The sequence below is a fragment of the Canis aureus genome, chromosome 26, assembly GCF_053574225.1.
Source record: "Canis aureus isolate CA01 chromosome 26, VMU_Caureus_v.1.0, whole genome shotgun sequence".
In the NCBI taxonomy this organism is placed as follows: domain Eukaryota; kingdom Metazoa; phylum Chordata; class Mammalia; order Carnivora; family Canidae; genus Canis; species Canis aureus.
The window spans coordinates 39,855,100-39,874,048 of NC_135636.1; the positions used below are offsets into that span (position 1 = coordinate 39,855,100).

General features: G+C 46.2%; 1 protein-coding gene across 20 annotated transcripts in view; it reads right to left on the minus strand.

The window, feature by feature from the left end:
- The window catches only part of ZMYND8 (zinc finger MYND-type containing 8), a 143,915-nt gene that overhangs the window by 27,336 nt on the left and 97,630 nt on the right, over window positions 1-18,949 (minus strand). For 19 of the 20 annotated variants that reach the window (XM_077873465.1, XM_077873480.1, XM_077873478.1 and 16 more), the window contains 3 exons: window positions 17,429-17,569; window positions 6,833-6,985; window positions 3,636-4,145 (listed from right to left, as the gene is read on the minus strand). In XM_077873465.1, the coding sequence (XP_077729591.1) occupies window positions 3,636-4,145; window positions 6,833-6,985; window positions 17,429-17,569 (804 nt within the window). The remainder of the gene's footprint in view (window positions 1-3,635; window positions 4,146-6,832; window positions 6,986-17,428; window positions 17,570-18,949) is intronic. The other variant, XM_077873473.1, reaches the window with a different exon arrangement.

Below are 18,949 nucleotides of genomic sequence, written 5' to 3' on the forward strand. Positions count from 1 at the left end.
GAGAGGATGCCCAGGGATCACACACAAAACACAGGTACAAGTCAGCACCCCCAACTTATCAGACAATGTACCTTGACATAAGTGCCTTTCAGATTTATGTAACCCAGAAAAGACATGACCTTGATTATTCCAGGAAGGATATTCAGTACCCTGAGTTTTAGGAAGTCAAGGAGAGTGACAGAAAAAAAAGAAAGGGGAGGGGGGCTGACTTTCCTGACTCAGGAGGCCAGGGGGTGCAGGGAGCTTCCTTGGTGGCCGTCCCATCTGTCTGGCTCTCCTCCGCCTTCCTGCTCCTCTGGAGAGGAAGGAAGAGCCCAGCCAAGTTCATAAGTGGAGCCGGAAAGGGAGGGAGCTCTTCACACAGTGAGGAACCCTGATCCTTTGCCGGGATGACTTTGCGTGCTGGATACTGGATACAGCCCCTGTACCTTCCAGGAGGAAAGGGGGCTCTGAACCCAGGTTTTCTAAGAGCCGTGCACCAGGGCAGTCCCCTGGTGGAGCTTCTAACTTGCAGAGAAGCACCTTCCATGCCTCCCTTTCCTTCCAGGTGATGAATATATATATCATTACTGTTGAGAAGCTAACCTAGCCCCTCTCTCCTCAGACAAAGGACAACCACAAATAGGTCCTTTTCTTTCTACTGATTTGCAGAAGCAAAGAGTAACTTTGTGGGTGGGCTGCTGCTCTGCAGTGGTGATGGCTGGCCCTCTGTTCCAAATAAAAACTGTGGAGTGTGCAATCCAAAAAAAGATTCTAGGCTCAAAGTACCCTTTGGGGTTACCAATTAGATACTAAAATATTTTGATTTCTAGAAGATTCTAATAGTTTACTGGGGGAAGTGGGGGGGTAGGAAATTCCATTTGTCCCAGAAATTTTGAGTGTATAATCAAACCGAGAGCCCAGAAAAGGGTGAATCTCTTCAAGGCCAACACTCCAGAAGCTGCCCCTACTTAATTAACCTACTTATTCTAGTACCTGAAGGGGGGTCTTTCTAAGAGAAAGATGGAAATTACCGGTGTTGTAAGGGAAGCACAGCGGGGTCTCTAAGGAAGCCTCCCTTTGCCTCTATTCTGAGATCACCAACTAGAAAGCTATTTTGCTACCTCAGGCTGCCTATTCTACATATAAGCAGCATTCCTGGCTAAAGGTGAGCTGAAGGTCACCGTGGCACACTGTAATATGCTCTTTACCTAATAAACTTGAAAGTGAAAATACACCATTGAAAAAAATGCTCTAGGGATGCCTGGGTAGCTCAGTGATCGAGTGTCTGCCTTTGGCTCAGGATGTGATCCTGGAGTCCTGAGATCAAGTGCCACATCGGCCTCCCTGCATGGAGCCTGCTTCTCCCTCTGCCTGTGTCTCTGCTTCTCTTCTCTCTGTGGGTCTCTCATGAATAAATAAATAAAATCTTTAAAAAAAAAAAGAAAGAAAGAAAAGAAAAAAATGCTCTACTGCAGAGTCTGATACAAAACCTGATACAAAGCCAATTCTTCAAGACCAAAACTACCATCAAACGGCTCTAGATTTAAGACTGGTAGGTCTTTGTTCCAACCTCTGGGATGACATCCTAACTGAATCATATTTTAGAATCATCTTCTTAATTACATCCACCACTCACTTGGGATCCCCTGGACATATTTCTTTCAAACATCAGTGCAAGGAAGAGCTGTGTTTCATTTAATCAACTGGGTTTCCCCTCCTCCCCAACTTTTTGGAAAAATAAGAGAACTTTTAAGGGACTAAAGTATTTCTCTTTTTGCTTTGACTGCTAGGAAGCTCACAGCCAACATGAAAGCCCAATTTTGCCAATCTGAAGGCTGGAACCTATTCCTGTGCCTAAACTTTCCCAGAACCTCCTACTATTCTACTTTTATCTTTTACAGACTTTATTTTCATTTTGTCTCATGATTAAATCTTCTTGTCAGTCTGTTACAGATTCTTTCTGGAAGGGGAAGAGGCATAAAACCAATCCATCAAAAGCTATGTTTCAGAAAATAAGGAACAGTATAGCTATATCATTCACAGGAGCACTGCCATCTCTATACCCGAATATTCCCATAAACCACATGGAATAAATAGCACTCCCTGATTATTTTCTGCCACATTTGCCTCAAACCCCAATCCACACATCATCAGAATTTTTAGAGACTACCCATAAACTCTAAGGTGACTCAGGAATGGAATGGCATTCTATCCTTCCTGCCCACAGTCAACTGCTTCTCTTTCTCCCTCCACTGCACCATTCAGGCACATTTCATTCCATCCTCACTGACAAACTGCAAGAATTTTCTCTCCGTAACAACTGAGGTTCCGTGGCAGTCCAGGCTGACAAGGACACAGAAGAAAGATTCTCAAGGCCCATCCCCAACTTCCTGTAAGCAGCCAGATTCAGAAACCCCCAGGGGGGCATAGAATCACATCTTACTCAAGAGTTGGGTTGAGAAATCAGCTCCCCTCAAAAGTCGGGCATGGTCAGAAATTGAGCCTGCTTTTCCCTGATGGTACTCACAAAGTACATAAAATTTTACAGCCACGACTTCCAGTTTGTCCTTAGGCAACATTTTTCCTGGGCCCTCCATTAATTCTGCATTATCTTTCTTGCGTACGTTGGAATCCCCTCATACCCATTCGCCAAACCAATGGAAAAAGGGTGCGGATTGCTTTGTCCACGGGAAGGACACCCTTCACATCATTCACACATTCCATCTGGAGGGTCTGCCAAGAGGCCTGGGCCACGCAGGCTTCCAGGCAGCTACTATTGGTTCAATCTGTAACATCAGCAATGGGGGTACCACTCGGATCAGGCACTGGTTCTCAGCCAGAGGAGATTCTCCTTCCCAGGGAACAAAAAAAAAAAAAAAAAAAAAAATCCTTGACTGCCACAACTGGGCAGATGCTACTGGCATCCAGTGGGCAGAGGCCCAGGATGATGTTAAACATGCTCCATTGTAGAGGATAAAGTACCACTCAGCATAAAACATCAATAGAGCCAGGGCTGAGAAATCCTGGACTCGGGTCCATGAAACACATAGATGGTGGAACACCAATTCAGGTGCCCCCCCATCGAATGCTTTCTCTGTGTCTACTGCCCCAAGGAGCACTCAGCATTCTGGGACCATCTCCCCAAATACTCTCCTATTCTAGTAAGAAAAGGCACTGGTGAGGGGTCTGGGCAGCATGAAAGGAAGCTGAACTCAAAAAAAAAAAAAGGAAGCTGAACTCATCAAGATCTTTGACCTGCACTCTTCTAACAATTTCAACTGTGTCACAGGTCTAAATGTTGACACTTTAGGGAAGTGAATAAGCCTGTTGGGAGAACAGATGCTTCAGCTAAAAATGACCTGACTGCTGGAAACACCTACCACTTTTTATTTTTCTGGGCTCAAAATCAACCGCAATGGGATAAGTACTAAGCAGATGATAGGCAGGCAGGCCTGGGGCGGGTGGGGGGCTGGAGGGAAGGGGGTCAGTCCTGGGCCTGATCAGTGACTTAGCTAGGTGACCTTGAGCCAATCAAGACTGTGTTCTGGTGCCACCCTTTGTGACATCGGAGGGTCACGTACCTTCTGGGAATACAAACACAAGGTGGCACTCTAAACTAAATCAAGAAACCAGAAAGTGGTGCAATCACTTACCATCCTGCTTGGGAGATGTTTCTTTGGGTTCCTTCTTATTTTTACGACCCTCCCGCCCAGAATGGTCTTCTCCTAAATCTATGACAAGTTCACTTTCTGAATCGGAGTCCAGGCCCAAATGCACTGTTGGGGAATCAGTCTCATCTTTCCCCTTCAGTTTATCCTTTGTGGGATGAGGGGAGGCTTTTGCTTTTTCTGAAAAGTCCTTCTCAGGCTGGGGGCTTGCCTTTTCCTTGACTGAGCCCGGATCTGCTTTCTCGCTGGCTGGTGATGTGCTTTTCAGCTCCTCCTTAGTCTCCACTGGGTTGGCCAGTTTGGGCTTTTTTTTGACAGCCGATGGCTCTTTGTCCATCCGACTACCCTCTTTGTCCTCTGCGTCTTCTGGCTCATTCTTGGACTTCTGCTCATCATCACTGATATACTCACTATCGCTACTATCAGACTTCTCAGAATCTTCCGAATCGCTGTGCTCTACGGCCGTGTAAACATCTTCCGAGATTTCATTTATGCCTAAATTCAAAGAGAAAACCCAGCATGTGGCGTAGTCACAAAATAAAGAGCAGGACCCAAAATGCAAACATTTTCCACGCCAAATGCTGGAATAAAAAAAAAAAAAAAAAAAAAAAAAAAAAAAACATTTCAAATCGCATCACACTGGCCTGGTAGGGTAACCGGTGAGCTGCTGATAAATGCAACTTGGGTTTGCAGAGGGTTTCAGTTACCATTCAAAAATGGCATGGGACCAGACAACATAAATTTTAAATTTATCCAGAGCTATGTGTTTGCGTCACTGATAACTACTTAGGATGTAGAGAATGGGAGGAAGGGAAGGGAACAACAGAGATGAGCTGTTAAAATGGATCCATTATACAGATCAGAAAATAGAGGCCCAGAGAAATCACCTATCCTAGGACATAAAGAAAACCAAGACAGAGGCAAGGCCAGAACCCTGGGTTCCTCAGAGACCACCAGTGCTCTTCCCACGAATTCCCAAAGCATTCAAGTCCTTTTCCCATTGTGTCCAGGGGTCAAAGAAATAAGCCAAAGCCTTACAAAGCAGAGGCTGCCAACTCACAGCCCACAAGCCACATCTGGCCAGCACACACATGTTATTTAGGAAGCAAGAGTTTGGCTCAGTAGATACTTTGTTGTTTGTTTTTCACTTACAATAAACGTATTGCCCAATTCACAAATCAGGAAACTTCACACAGAAATCAAGACAGGGCGCTTGTATGGAAAAGAGCAGAGGATCCAGCCACTCTGGGTCATAGGCCTGCAAGGCAGTGGCTGGCTAGAGCCACAAAGCCACTGGCCGCTTCCATTTCCAGCTGACCTGGGTGACCAGCCCACCCTCCTGCTCTGTGCTGGTCCAGAGGTGAATTGCCATCTTATCCACCCTGTTCTTCCACGGACAGTGGAGTCAAGAGCAAAGTCACACGTTTCCACATCTCTATCAACAGACAGACAAAATGACTTTGTAGCAGGTGTTTCACACACACACACACACACACACACTCACTCTCTCTCTCTCACTCTCTCACACACACACACAAATGGGCAAAAGCATACTCCGTTTAACCGATTTATGTATCCTGCTCCCAGCAGCGAGTGTCATCTGGCTGCAGATAAATAAATACTATATCCTAAAATTTTCAAGTGAGAAAAACCCAATCTATACTATCTTCATTCTAGAATAATGGCCATGAGTGGGGTCACTGTCCTGATCCAGAAATACTAAAAGGAAACCTGCAAACAGATAAAAGCCATGAGCAGCCTACCAGAGTCATTACATAATTATATGCCTCTACCAGGGCTCAATCAAAACCAGAAGAAGCCAAAATACAAAAACTCAGATCTGATATGACTTCTGGATCCCTAAGGCTTACTGTAGTTAACAGACACAAGGCCAAGTGTGACCATATATATAATAAGAAAAGCTTGGGTACCAGAGCCCAAAAAACATGAATTCAAATCCTGCTCTTATACTTTGATTCACTGTGTGACTCTGACCTGGTGACTGTGGTCTCTGAGCCTTAGTTCCTTCATCTGCAAAATGGGATGGATAATGGCAACAATCTCTAAGGACAATCTATGCACTGTGCAAGGTATGCAGGAAACAGCCGGTAAACAGAAATATTAAAATTCTTATTAACATGAATAATAAATCGAGGAGTCAGATCAGCTGCACAGAAGGACCCAAGGCACAAATTTAAATGGCCTGCAAAATTTCAACCATGCCATTCAGTGTCCTAACAAAACAAAAATCCAACAAGGAATGTCCTCCTCTGGCCCTTCTAGATGACTCCTAACTATAGCTTACTCATCCCAAGGTCCAAAGTACCCACAGACACTGTAAACCTCACCCACCCTTGTGTGGCTCTCTTTCCTGAGGCCAGCCATCCCCTACTTCTATGCAAATACTGTCCTGGCATTGTTTACTTAAGTCAACCAATATTCCAGAGAATCTGCTATGTACACAAGACCAAGTACCTTGGAGAATGTATATGCTTATAAGGCAACCTCCCTGCCCTCAAGGAGCTTCCAGTCTCGCTTCCAGGCTAGAGGGACACCCCCACACAAAGAGACCGCTGATGCTTCCAAGCAATAAAGTGCCACAGGAGGCAGCAGATGGGGAGGTGAGGGCAATCAGAGGAGACTTCCTGGAAGAGGCGATGCCTAAGCTCAGCCTTAGGGAAAGGATTCAGGTAGGCAGTGTGAAGGCAGGCAGCACGGGGAAGAGGAAGGGAGGCAACAGGTATAGAAGCAGGATGCGTGTGCCAGGTGGGAAGGGCTCAGCCTGCAGCAGAAGAGTTTGTGTTGGACATTTGTGGGCCAGACTTGATCCTGAGGGGAAGACACTGACGTGTCCTGACCGGGAGCACAGGGGCAAACTCAGGAGGATCTTTCTTTCCCTTTTCAAACACCCGTACTACCTCCACCTGGAGTCTGCAGGTGGCCACAACCAGAGAATAAGCTGGGTGGGATTCAAAGAACCCCTCTGAGCCACTGACTAGCAAACCTGAAACATCCCAACACGAGTGGAACTCTATTTTAGTTGCACAAACAGGGCCAAGGTCAAGCAGCTGCTAACAGCAGCCCACGATCCAACTCTGGCTTCATCCAGGCGGTGACCCTACAAAGAGTTAACAGTGAGGATGGTGACGACAGTGCCTGTGCGAGCAAACCAAAGGACATACCTAATTGTGCTTTACAACTCTCTATGGTCTTGTCCAGATTCAGCTGGAACCTGCTGCGGATCTGGCGCTTAGGCGAGATGAGGGGGACGGGCGCTGTCTGCTGCTGGACTGACTCGCTTAGCTCCTTCAGGTCCATCTCGGCCTTGCTCCGATCTGGAAGACACAATGACACCCTCGTCAGATGGATACCAGACGGAGGCAACCCCCCTCATTACTTCGCCTCCTTCCTGCAAACACACACATTAGAACACAGTGGCAGGAGGAAAACCTCTAACCTTCTTCCGGTTTGCCCCAAGAGCATCATCTGCTGGCTGATGGGCTGACTTGGGAGATAATGGTCCCAGAACACATCTGGCAGATTTACCCCGTCTACTCCAACAGTCGCCTGGGTAGCTTTCAATATTTAAAATGCACAATCCCAGCCAGATGGTTGTCTGTGGAACTCCGCATCATTAGGGAGCTCGGGAGCCAAAGGTAACGGTGAGATTGTCTCAGTATCAGCAGATAAAGTCACACCGAGTCTGGCCAGGGTGTACTTTTCACGCCAGGCCCAGATCAGAAAGGGTGTGCATCCCCGCACCCGCCCCATAACTGAGGGCCCAGTTCCCCAGTCATCACAGAGACTTCACTTTTCATTCCTAGTCGACTAGACTGGACCTCAAGTCAGAAAAGGAAGACAAATGTCAGAGGCAGACCACTCTCGCCAAGCTGTTGGCCCTCCTTTCGACTCAGGCATCCATCTGAATTAAAGTCGGGTGAATGGACTGGCTGTGGATATTAAACCTGTATCTTCTCACTCGGATACCGTCGGTCCAAGCTCCATTCCCTGATCCCAGGCAAAGGCCTCTGACGGAGGACTCAGGGCCTGGGGTCTGGCCACCCTCCCCATTTCTGCCACAGATCCTTATATGACCAAGTGGACCAAGGGTCTGTGAGCTCACATTGCTTGAATTCCTTCCCCACTTCCTCTAATACCCCCGAAAATGGAAGAAAGTGTGACAAAATGAAGGTGGCTGTACAGGCCCAAAAAAAATGGGAGACTTCACAGGCAGAGCCTGCCACCCTCTGGTGTCCCCCCCCACCCCCATCTCCAACTGACCCCAAGCAGAGAATGCGAGGCACATTCCCAGCCCCGACTGATCCCAGAAAAACAACTGGAAAGCCTGTGGCATCCATCATGGACAAAGACAAGAAGCGCCCTCTGAGCCTGCTGCTACCATGTGGGAGCTGACCCTCAGACTTCCTCCATCTCCCTAATAACCCCACCCCAACATTGCACCTATGCCCACCACAGGCTGTGCAAGGGGCCCAGGGTATAATCTGAGGCCTGGACTATGAGGGCTGCTCAAACCCTTCATTCTCTGCTCGTTTCTATTTCCCAACATGACCCCCACACCCTCCCCTTCACCCAGGAATGGGGCAGGTTCTCACCCTGCACGCCTAGAGACTCGTTCCTTTAAAGCAACTGGGGGAAGGGGAGGAGGGGCAGCTTCCCATGAGACCCAGGCAACGTACCCACAGCTAGCTAACCAGAGCAAAAAACTGCTCCAAGTTGATTTTATCACCAAAATTAGGTCCCCACCAAGGTAAGATTAGGAAGGGCCCTTTCCCAAAAACATACTCCAGGGCACTCCTCAGGGAAATTCTGGAAGTGAGCTGCTCAAAGCCAACGGATACCAACCTTCTCCTGCGAAAAAGGGCTCTAAGACTCTAAAAATCATATCTACCTCTGAGCACATGTATACATGTGTGTGAGTACCTGTGTGCATGTGTTTGTACAGGGTTGGAGGTGCTCACAGAGGAGACAGGCTAAAGGCACACACTTCAGAGCAGGGGAGGGGGTGTGCATGCAAATCTATTGGAGAAGTGCCTTACAAAGAGAACACACAGAGTGAAAACAGTAATAAAACAGCAAGAGGGAAAAGGATGAGGGAGGGCTAGGGAAACAGAAACAAAAAAGAAAGATCCAATTCAAGAGCCGTATGAAGACTCAAGATTTCAATAGCTAAGCTGAGGATGTGACAGGAAAGGGGGAAGGAGATGAAGCCTGTCTTATAACTTCTGCTTTCAGAAATGAGAAAGCAGGCTGCATTCCTAGGGGAATAGGGGAATAGGCAGCCTTTCAAGGACAAAGTCCAAGAAAGAAATATCTCACAAAACTACTTTCCATCACTAATCTCAATAATGTCTAATCACAGCAGTTACCAAAAGAAAACAAAACATTGGGGATCCATGGGTAGCTCAGCGGTTTAGACCTGCCTTCGGCCCAGGACATGATCCTGGAGTCGTGGGATCGAGTCCCACATTGAGCTCCTTGCATGGAGCCTGCTCCTCCCTCTGCCTGTGTCTCTGCCTCTCTCTTTCTATGTGTCTCTCATGAATAAATAAATAAAATCTTTGAAAAAAAAAAAAAAAAGAAAGAAAGAAAGAAAACAAAACACTATCTACTCTACCAGGCATCAGCAAACTTCCTGTAAAATGCCAGAGATTAAATCGGGCTCTGCGGGCCATAAACAGGCTGCCAAAGTGGCCATAAACAATACATAAACTGATGACACTGTTCCAATAAAACTTTATTTACAAAAACAGGTGGGGGGCCAGATTTGGTCCAAAGGCCATAAAATTTGCCATCCCCATTTGTAGTGCACAGACTATTAATTTCGGCTTCACAATGAAATAATCTATAGAGCTTTAAACAAAAAGATCCTAATGCCTGGGTCCCGATCTCCCACCTCCACCCCTGCCCCCCAAAGAATATGAATTAACTAGCCTGGGGGAAGGTTGGACACTGGCCCTTTAAATGGGGTGCCTGTCTGGCTTAGTCAGTTGAGCATGTGACTCTTGATCTCAAGGTCATGAATTTAAGCCTCACACTGGGCATCGAGCCTACCTTAAAAAAAAAAAAAGAAAAATTAGTAATAATAAGATTTTTTTTAAAAAGTACCCCAGATGATTCTAACTGGCAACTATAAGGCTGAGAGAACCCCTGTATTAGTCTAATATTCTATGTGGGTGAAGAAAACTCCTGGAGCCCCTGGGTAGCTCGTTTGGTTAAGCTTCCAACTCTTGATTTTGGCTCAGGTCATGATCTCAGGGTTGTGAGATCGAGCCTTCCATCTGGATCCACGTTCAGCAGAGTCTATCTCTCTCTCTTGCTCTCTCACTCTCTGTCTCTGCATCTCTCTCTCCTGCTCATGCTCACTTTCTCTCATCCTCTTTCTAAAATATATACATTTTTAAGGGGGGGGGACCCTCCTCCTGATTTGCCATAACCTTTGTCTGTGTTAACTTTCCAAAACTAGGGCTCATAAAAAGAGACCTATGTCTCACCAGAATATTCGTGTGTGTGAGTAGCTGTGTGTCTACAGTAAATGCCATCTCTTCACTTTGGCCTAAAAAGACTGAACTCTGAAATACTCATAATCAAAAGGAATGAAAAGAAGGTAAAACACCTCATTATATAGTTAAAAGTTTCTCCAGTCAATAAACTACAGCAATGTTTATTCTAACAAGCAACCACCAAAAGCTGGGGTGGGGGCTCTGGGATCAGGTCCCAGCCTTCAGGAGTTCAGCCAAATTTAATTAACTTTCTTGCATTTTCAGCTGCAATTTGACTTCTCCTCCCCTCCACAGAGAGAAAAGAAGAACTTCTCTTTCTCATTCAGCTGATAGTAGCTTATCAGGACTTCTTCCACCCCTGCCCTTCTATATCGGGAATATCTTCAGAATCCACCTTTACTGCCAACATTTTCAACTTTTCAGCTGATAGGAAGACAGCTTAGGCTATAAATGGAAACTAGAGAGAAAAAAATACCAATGCTAGAGAAAAAGACACGATCTTACATTTCTGGAGGGAGCATAAATCAGAACCATCCCTTTAGAGGGCAATTTGGCAGTATCGCTCAAAATGTCAACCACACATGGCCTCTGACCAGACAGACTCTACTTCTAGGAATTCATCCTATGGCTACACTCCCACATGGGCAAAACGGGTCTTCACTGCAGCTGTTTCCAACAGCAAAACCACCTAGAGCCAATAAATAAGGTGCCTGGGCAAAGAAGTCAACACTTCACCTTGCAATGGGATAAAATACAGCTGCTAAAATAAAACCGCAGTGGATCTTTATGTGTTGCTCTGGAAAAGCCAAACTGTTTAATGAAAAAGGTGATAATCAGTAGAACACATTAGCATTGGTGTGGGGGAGGGAAAAAAGGAAATGGAACATAGATATGAATATATGTGTTCTTAGGTTTCTCAGTGTTGGCACTATTGATACCTGGGGCTGGATAAGTCTTTGCTGGGGGGGGAGGGGGTGTCCTGGAGGTAGGCAGCTCCAGCCTGTCATGTGCATTGTAGGATGCTCAGCACCAGGTGCCAGCAGCACCCATATTCCAGTTGTGACCATAAAAGTGTCTCTAGGGGCACACCCGGCTGGCTCAGTCAGTGGAGCATGCCATTATTGGGTACAGAGATTACTTAAAAATAACATCTTGAGGGATCCCTGGGTGGCTCAGTGGTTTAGCACCTGCCTTTGGCCCAGGTGTGATCCTGTGGTCCTGGGATCAAGTTCCACATTGGGCTCCCTGCATGGAGCCTGCTTCTCCCTCTGCCTGTGTCTCTGTCCCTCTCTGTCTCTGTGTCTCTCATGAATAAATAAATAAAATCTTTAAAAAATAGTATCTTGAGAGATTGTCAAATGTCTCCCATTTTTTGTCTCCCGACAAAAATCACCCAGGTTAAAAACTCCTGGCATGTATAGAAAGAGCTCTCCAAGAAGACTAAACAGAGGCAACCATGGTCACTTGCTGTGAGGGGTACAGACACAGGTGATCAGAGGTTACAGGCAAGTTGGCTTTTCATTAAAATCTTTCTGTCTTGGGGCATCTGGGTGGCTCAGCAGTTAAGCATCTGCCTTTGGGGTTCAGGGTATGATCCTGGAGTCCCAGGACCGAGTCCCACATCCCACATCGGGCTCCCTGTGAGGAGCCTTCTTCTCTCTCTGCCAGTCTCTCTACCTCTCTCTCTCTCTCTCTCTCTGTGTGTCTCTCATGAATAAATAAAATCTTAAAAAAAAAAAATCTTTCTGTCCTTTGAAATTTCTCTTACCACATGCATTCATGACTCATTAAAATAAACTTTCTAGGGCAGCCCGGTGGCTCAGTGGTTTAGCACCGCCTTTCGCCCAGGGCATGATCCTGGAGACCCAGGAACAAGTCCCACATGGGGCTCCCTGCATGAAGCCTGCTTCTCCCTCTGCCTCTCCTCTCCGGTCTTAAATAAATAAATAAATAAATAAATAAATAAATAAATAAATAAATAAATAAATTAAAAAAATCTTTTTCAAAAATAAAACAAACTCTCTACAAGAAAAATATAAGCAGGTCTCTTTCAATTAAAAAAATAGATTTATTGGGGCACTTGGGGTAGCTCAGTCAGTTAAGCATCAGACTCTTGATTTTGGATCAGGTCATGATCTCAGGGTTGTGAGATTGAGCCCTGTGTTGGGCTCCAGGCTGCTTGGGATTCTCCTCTCTCTTTCTCTCTCTGCACACCCCAATCCCTCCCCTTTTACAGGTTCACACACACACACACACACACACACACACACAAAGGAGAGAGAGAGAAAAAAAAAATAGATTTCCTTTGTTCAAAAGCTGCAGGCTGCCTATACGGATGGTTTTCCAGGAGCCATAAAATGGTGGCTCCTTCAAGGGAACAATAAGATCCAGACCAGAGACCTTGGCAAGTATCTCTCACCAATCAAAGTCAAGCAGAGATCTTCCTCACCTCATCCTGAGGGGGGGAAAAAAATCAAGGCAGCATGTGGAAAGCCTACACCCTCATCTCAGCATCCATGCTCTCAAAGGATGCCTGATGTCAAGGTCTCACTTTATCCAGAGAAAGAAAGAGGCCTCTCTTAAGTGACAGCAGAGGAATAAACAAGCAGCAATGTTCCAGGTCTGACAACTTCTCGCTCCTCTGTCAGCATCTCCACCAAAGCATCCAGGCACATTTGTGTCACTAACAGGACCAGTGAACTGCTGTGTTTGTTCAGCCCAAAGCAAACACCCTGTGCAATCAGAGGAGACGGGATTCCCAGAGAAGCAAACGAGAGTCTAGAAGGAGAAGGGAATCAGGCCTTCCTCCTCTCGTTCTTATCTATGACTTATTTTCCATACAGTCACAGAAAAGGGCTGTAACCATTCCCCAAGCGTTAGCTCCTTGTTTTTGAGCAGAGAGGAGGCTTGAGACAACAAATGCGGGGCCTGTGCGATAGCAAGCAGGGCGAGAATGGTCTCTGTGGGAGATTTCCCCTCTGTTGTGTGACAAAATTATTTCTGAGAACCATGTATCCAAATGATGTCCCATGGGCTGGTTTTCGTGTTTGGGGTTGGATTTATTTGTTTTGACCAAGAGCTTTTATTTTTAATGCAACTGATTGCTTACTTTTAAAAACGAGGAAAACTCATACAAAAATCTGCATTTGTTTTTTTTTTTTTCTTGAAAATTCAGAGTTGGGGACACCTGGACAGCTCAGCTGGTTAAGTGTCTGCCTTCACCTGAGGTCATGATCTCGGGGTCCTGGGATGAAGCCCTGCGTTGGGCTTCCCTGCTAAGTGGGGAGTCTGCTTCTTCCTCTCCCTCTGCCCCTGCCCCCCCGCCATTCATCCTCTCTCTTGCTCTTACACACACAAAATCTTTTTAAAAAAGAAAAGAAAAGAAAATTCAGAGTCTGACAACACAGGTTCAACTTGTGGGAGCTGCATCCTTTAGACAAGTACTCTGTCCTCCATGGGACTGTCCATTCGAAATCTTCACCCTGTGCCCTGACAGCTAGGTAGACATTTCCAACAGCAAGAGAAGCAGTATCCAGAACCCGCCAGCATCACAACACAGCCCCAGGACACCTGGGTGGCTCAGTGGTTAAACACATCTGCCTTCAGCTCAGGGCGTGATCCTGGGTTACCGGGATTGAGTCCCACATCGGGCTCCCTGGAGCCTGCTTCTCCTCTGCCTGTGACTCTGCTTCTCTCTGTGTGTGTGTCTCTCATCAATAGATGAATGGAATCTTTAAAAAAAAAAAAAAAAACACACGGCCCCATCTTGCAGCATGTCCACTCACTATCTTGGCTAAGAGCACAAACAACAAGGCAGACAGACCAGTGTCCACAGTGTCACAGGCCAAATGTGACCTCGAAACACAGGAGAGTGTGATGCTGGCTGGTTAGGGAACTGTGCTGGTCTGTGCTCCAGTTTCTACTTCACTGAAATTAGGCTCTTGTGTACCTTGAAGGTTGTCGTATCTTTGTAATAGTTTTAATTTACAGAGAGTCAAGTTTGGGAAGAAATACAGTAGGAGTTTTAACACCTAGGTACACATAAGTACGTGTAACCCCCACCACCAACAGAATGCGGAACAATGTCCTCCGCCAAAGAATCCCTTTGTGGTTTGTAGTCAAACCCTCCCCCCCAAAAGCACTCATGTCTTCTAACTCTCTAATTTTGTCTTTTCCAGTTTTTTCTTTAACCAAATACCGTTCTGTTAGATCTAATAACATTGTCAGCATCCCCAGCACGGTCTCATTTCTGACTGCTCAAAGTAGTTGCGTGGATGCCAGACATGAAAAAAAGCCCCATGGGATGCCTGGGTGGCTCAGTCGGTTAAGTGTCCGACTCTTGATCACAGCTCAGGTCTTGATCTAAGGGTCATGAGTTCAAGCCCTACAACTGGGCTCCATGCTGGGTGTGAAGCCTACTTAAAAAGAAAAATCAAAAAAAGAAGCTCCATATAAAGCACCTGCCCTGTCCCTGGCCAAGCTCTTGAGGATTATTTAGAACTTCCCTCCACTGTCTGATCCTTCTACCCATCCGTGACACTTTCCACCGGGTCCCCTCTCTGATCCTGTTCCCGTTAGGTAACTGAAACGCCAGCCCATAAAACACCCACATTCCCAATGCTTTCACTTCCCACTGACAAACAAGGCATGCATCCCAGATCGGAAGGAGCGGGCGGGGGGAGCTTGTGCACAGGAGAGCCTTGGGTTCCATCATGCCTGCCCACCCACCAGTACACACAACAGGAGGAAATCTTTCACTGCCACCACAGGCAAGGCAAACCGAAAGACCCACAGCCATCCCAAGGATGCCCAAGACCACCTGCTTCAGGAAGAGAGCTCTTCTTGCCACACATGACTGGCAAGGGTGAAACATGACCATGAGAACTGCCCCTGCACAGTGTTCCTTTTCGGGGTGTGGAGGTGGAAGGAGGGTGTGAGAAAGCAAACCACACTGTGGAGATGATCAGTGAATGTTCCCCAAGGGAACAAACGGTTCCCCTTTTGTTCAAGTGAGGAATTTCCACCAGCCAATCGGAGCTAGAGCCCCAAAAGTTACCACTTTGCCTGTTTTAGCACATCCAGGCTTTACTAACAGGTGGGCCAGGGTGAGCCAGGTTCTGGCCTCTGTGAAGACCCAGGCTTGCTCCAGCCCTGCCACCTACTGGATCCCTGATCCTGGGCACCTGGAGCCTCCACTCCAGACCTCACTACCTCCATCTCAAATGGCACTGCAGGGCAAGATAAATCTGGAAAGGCCTGGCCTCCAGAGACTATGAATTCATGCATGGGCATCATTCCACATAGGTGGGTGCTCCTCCCTCCCTTCCTAAAATCCTGTATACTCAAGCCTCCCATCCCAGCTGTGGGGAGACCAAAAATGTCTCTAGACATTGCAAAGTGTCTCTTGGAGGGGAGTGAGGGGACTGTCCCTGGGGAAGAACAGCTGACATACGCTACTCTACACACAGCACCCAGGTGGCCCTTTTAAAATGCTCCATCAGTTTACATCCCTCCACTGCTCAAGCGGCTCCACACCAGGGTCCCACAGGGTCCCATGCAGATGGGCCTCCTCTCCTTTCTCCCCCTCACCCATCAGGACAGGCCAAGGGACAGGCCAAGGGAAGGCCACATGGTCCTCCCTGCCATTCCTACCCAAAGGCCTGTAAATCTCTTGTTCCTTCTACAATGTTCTTCCTCCCAAAACAAGGATGGTTGATTTTTCTTGTCATGGAAATCTAGTTTTAAATACCACCTCTCAGAGGCCTTCTTCCCAACTACTCCCATCCTGCACATCTCTCTCCCTATCATGTTAGCACACTTTACCTTCTCTCACAGAGTAAACTGGCTTATTTACCTTACTGTTTCTCCCTTTCTAGAACCAAGCTCTGTATAAGAGCAAGAAGACTCTTGCTCACCACTCCCTGCTGCCCCAAGCATAAAACAGCACAAAGCATGTAATAGATGCTCAATAAAAATCAAGGCTCATGATGGAACAGATCAATAAAATAACTTCATAGATGGGTATTTAGCATTTCTGGTGATAATTTTTCTGAAGACATTCACCTCAGGCAGTGCTTTTTAAAAAGACCAAATGAACTCCAATAGGTTTAAAAAAAAAAAAAAAAAAAACAGGGCAGCCCAGGTAGCTCAGCATTTTAGCACTGCCTTCAGCCCAGGGCCTGATCCTGGAGAGTTCCATGTTGGGCTCCCTGCATGGAGCCTGCTTCTCCCTCTGCCTGTGTCTCTGCCTCTCTCTCTCTCTCTCTCTCTCTCTCTCTCATGAATAAATAAATGAAAATCCTTTAAAAAAAAAAAAAAAAACCTACTAAGTCAGGGATAAAGACCAGCATTTTTTTTTTAATTAAAAGACAAAAAAACCCACAATATATCAGAATATACTGCACAGAGAAAAAAGCAAATACTGATTCATAAAACATTATATACATCAAGTGTGTGTATGCATGTGTGTCTATGTGTGTGTAAAACATTAAATGTATATATACACAAATAGGGCTCCTAGGTGGCTCAGTCAAGTTAAGCGGCTATGAGGGTTAAGTGCTTGACTTTTTTTTTTTCTTAAGATTTTATTTACTTATTTGACAGAAAGAGAGGACATGCAGAGGGAACAGCAGGGAGAGGGAGAAACAGGCTCCCCACTGAGCAGGGAACCCGATGTGGGGCTCAACCTCAGGACCCTGGGGGATCATGACTTGAGCCAAAGGCAGACACTTTACAACTGAGCCACCCAGTCACCCAGCAGCTGACTCTTGATTTCAGCTCAGCTCATGGTCTGGGGTCGTGAGATCAAGCCCCAGGATACCTCCAACTCTGTGGACAGTCTGCTCAAGATTCTCTCTCCCTTTGCCATTCTTCATGCTCCTGTGCACAAGATCTCTCACTCTCAAATAAATAATTAAATCTTTCAAAAGAAAAACAAAGTAAAACAAACACACACATACAAATACACACACACACATATATAAGAACAGGGTTACTGTGGTCAAGGGAAAGAAGCAGTTGTCAACACTAGCCTCAGTTACTTCAAGATGAAACAACTTTGCATGTCAACAAGCCCCAGGAAATCCCTTACTTGCTCCTCTTACTGATCTCTCTTATCTTTGCCCACTGTACCTTTTAAATATTTAGCACAGAGATAAAAGTTCAGAGCTCTCAAGAACCACACACAAAAGAAGACATCACAACTTTCAAAAATATTCATAACTGTGGCAGAAAGAGACTCCAAAAATTCCCACTAACCCAAGTTAAGATTCAGGATGCTCCCAGTGGTGGACGTTTTATCCGTTTTTGTCGTGATGGGGGTTGATGCTTGAGGAGAGAACGTTTTCGGGCTGCCAGATAAACTCCCTGCTTGTCCCGTCTTTGCAGAGGCAGGCGAAGCTGAAAGAGTATATTCATTGTTAAAAGACAGATATACAAATAAATAAGCAAATAAAACTTATGTGTAAGGGGAGAAGTGAGAAATCGTATTTGATTTCAACAAGGCCCCCAGAGCACCACAGATGGGGCACAGTGGGAAGGGCTGGTCATTTATATCAAGCACAGGCTTTAACCCAATGTTAAACCATTAAAGCTGCTAAAGAAGAAGGCCTTCCCAGTCGTTCTATTAAACACAAAGCTCTAAGACAAATCGGCTAAGCTGCCACTGAAATTGGTTTGGCCCATTCACGGGTGTAAATCTCAAAATAAATAGCGATTAAACCAGCCCCCACCACAGTCCAGATGCAGAGACCGGAGCCAGCCTTACAAATGGCGTGCCATCCATTTGTGGGAGATGCAGGAGCCGGCTCGCACAGTCGCTGCACCTGCCAGAGTTCAAGTGGACCCCTTGGGAGATCTCTGCTTCCCATTTCAAAGGTTCTGTGATACTGAATGAAGCCAAATTCAGCACCAGATGGAGTGAGGGCGTTGCTGGTCAATTATCTCCATCCTTCCTATGTTCCAAACTTTTATGGAAGGATAGAGAATCGTACCTAAGTCCAAGTCTTTTAAAAATACCTTAGAACTACCTACATACTGCTCCCCTGAGCCTCATCCACTAAGTGGGAACAGGACAGAAACCAAACCATGTGACAGAATGGAGTGTTCAGATGGGCCACGCCTCCTGGAGATCCTGGAGATCCTGTCCCTTTGCCTAAACAGCCTGCCATTACTGGGACTGTCCTGTTACTGAATTCATGCCAGACAACAAAATGGCCAGCCTTCCTCAGACACACAAGAAGCATGGATTTTGCAATGATCTGGTCCTTAAAAGTGCTCACACACACTTTGGTAGACATTTGCCTCAGCTGGCTCACCTGCCAACTTGGCGGGGGGGGGGGGGGGGGGGGGGGGAATACTCAAAGTGAGGCTCCAATGGGCAAAACACCTATACCTACTCAGCTCCAGGATCCACCAACACTATCATTAATGTAACAGAGAGGGAAAGGCCAGACACAGAGAGGGATGGATGCAACCATGTATCAGGAGCCAGATACTAGGTTTTCAGTTTAGCTCTGCAGCTGACTTGCTGGGTGACCTTGGGCAAGTTACCTGAGGTCTCTGAATCTCCTTTCCTGGTAGCCTCAAGAAGAAAATTGATAATATAATACAAAAGGATTGATACAAGTACCTACCTCATCAGTTCTAAGGATCAAATAAATTAATCATCTAAACAGTGCCTGGCATCAATTAACTACTATATTATTATTTGTTATCAGTGTAGTATTATTTCTAATTCCCCATTAACCTCAAGGGCTTTAGTTTCAATCACCTAAACCA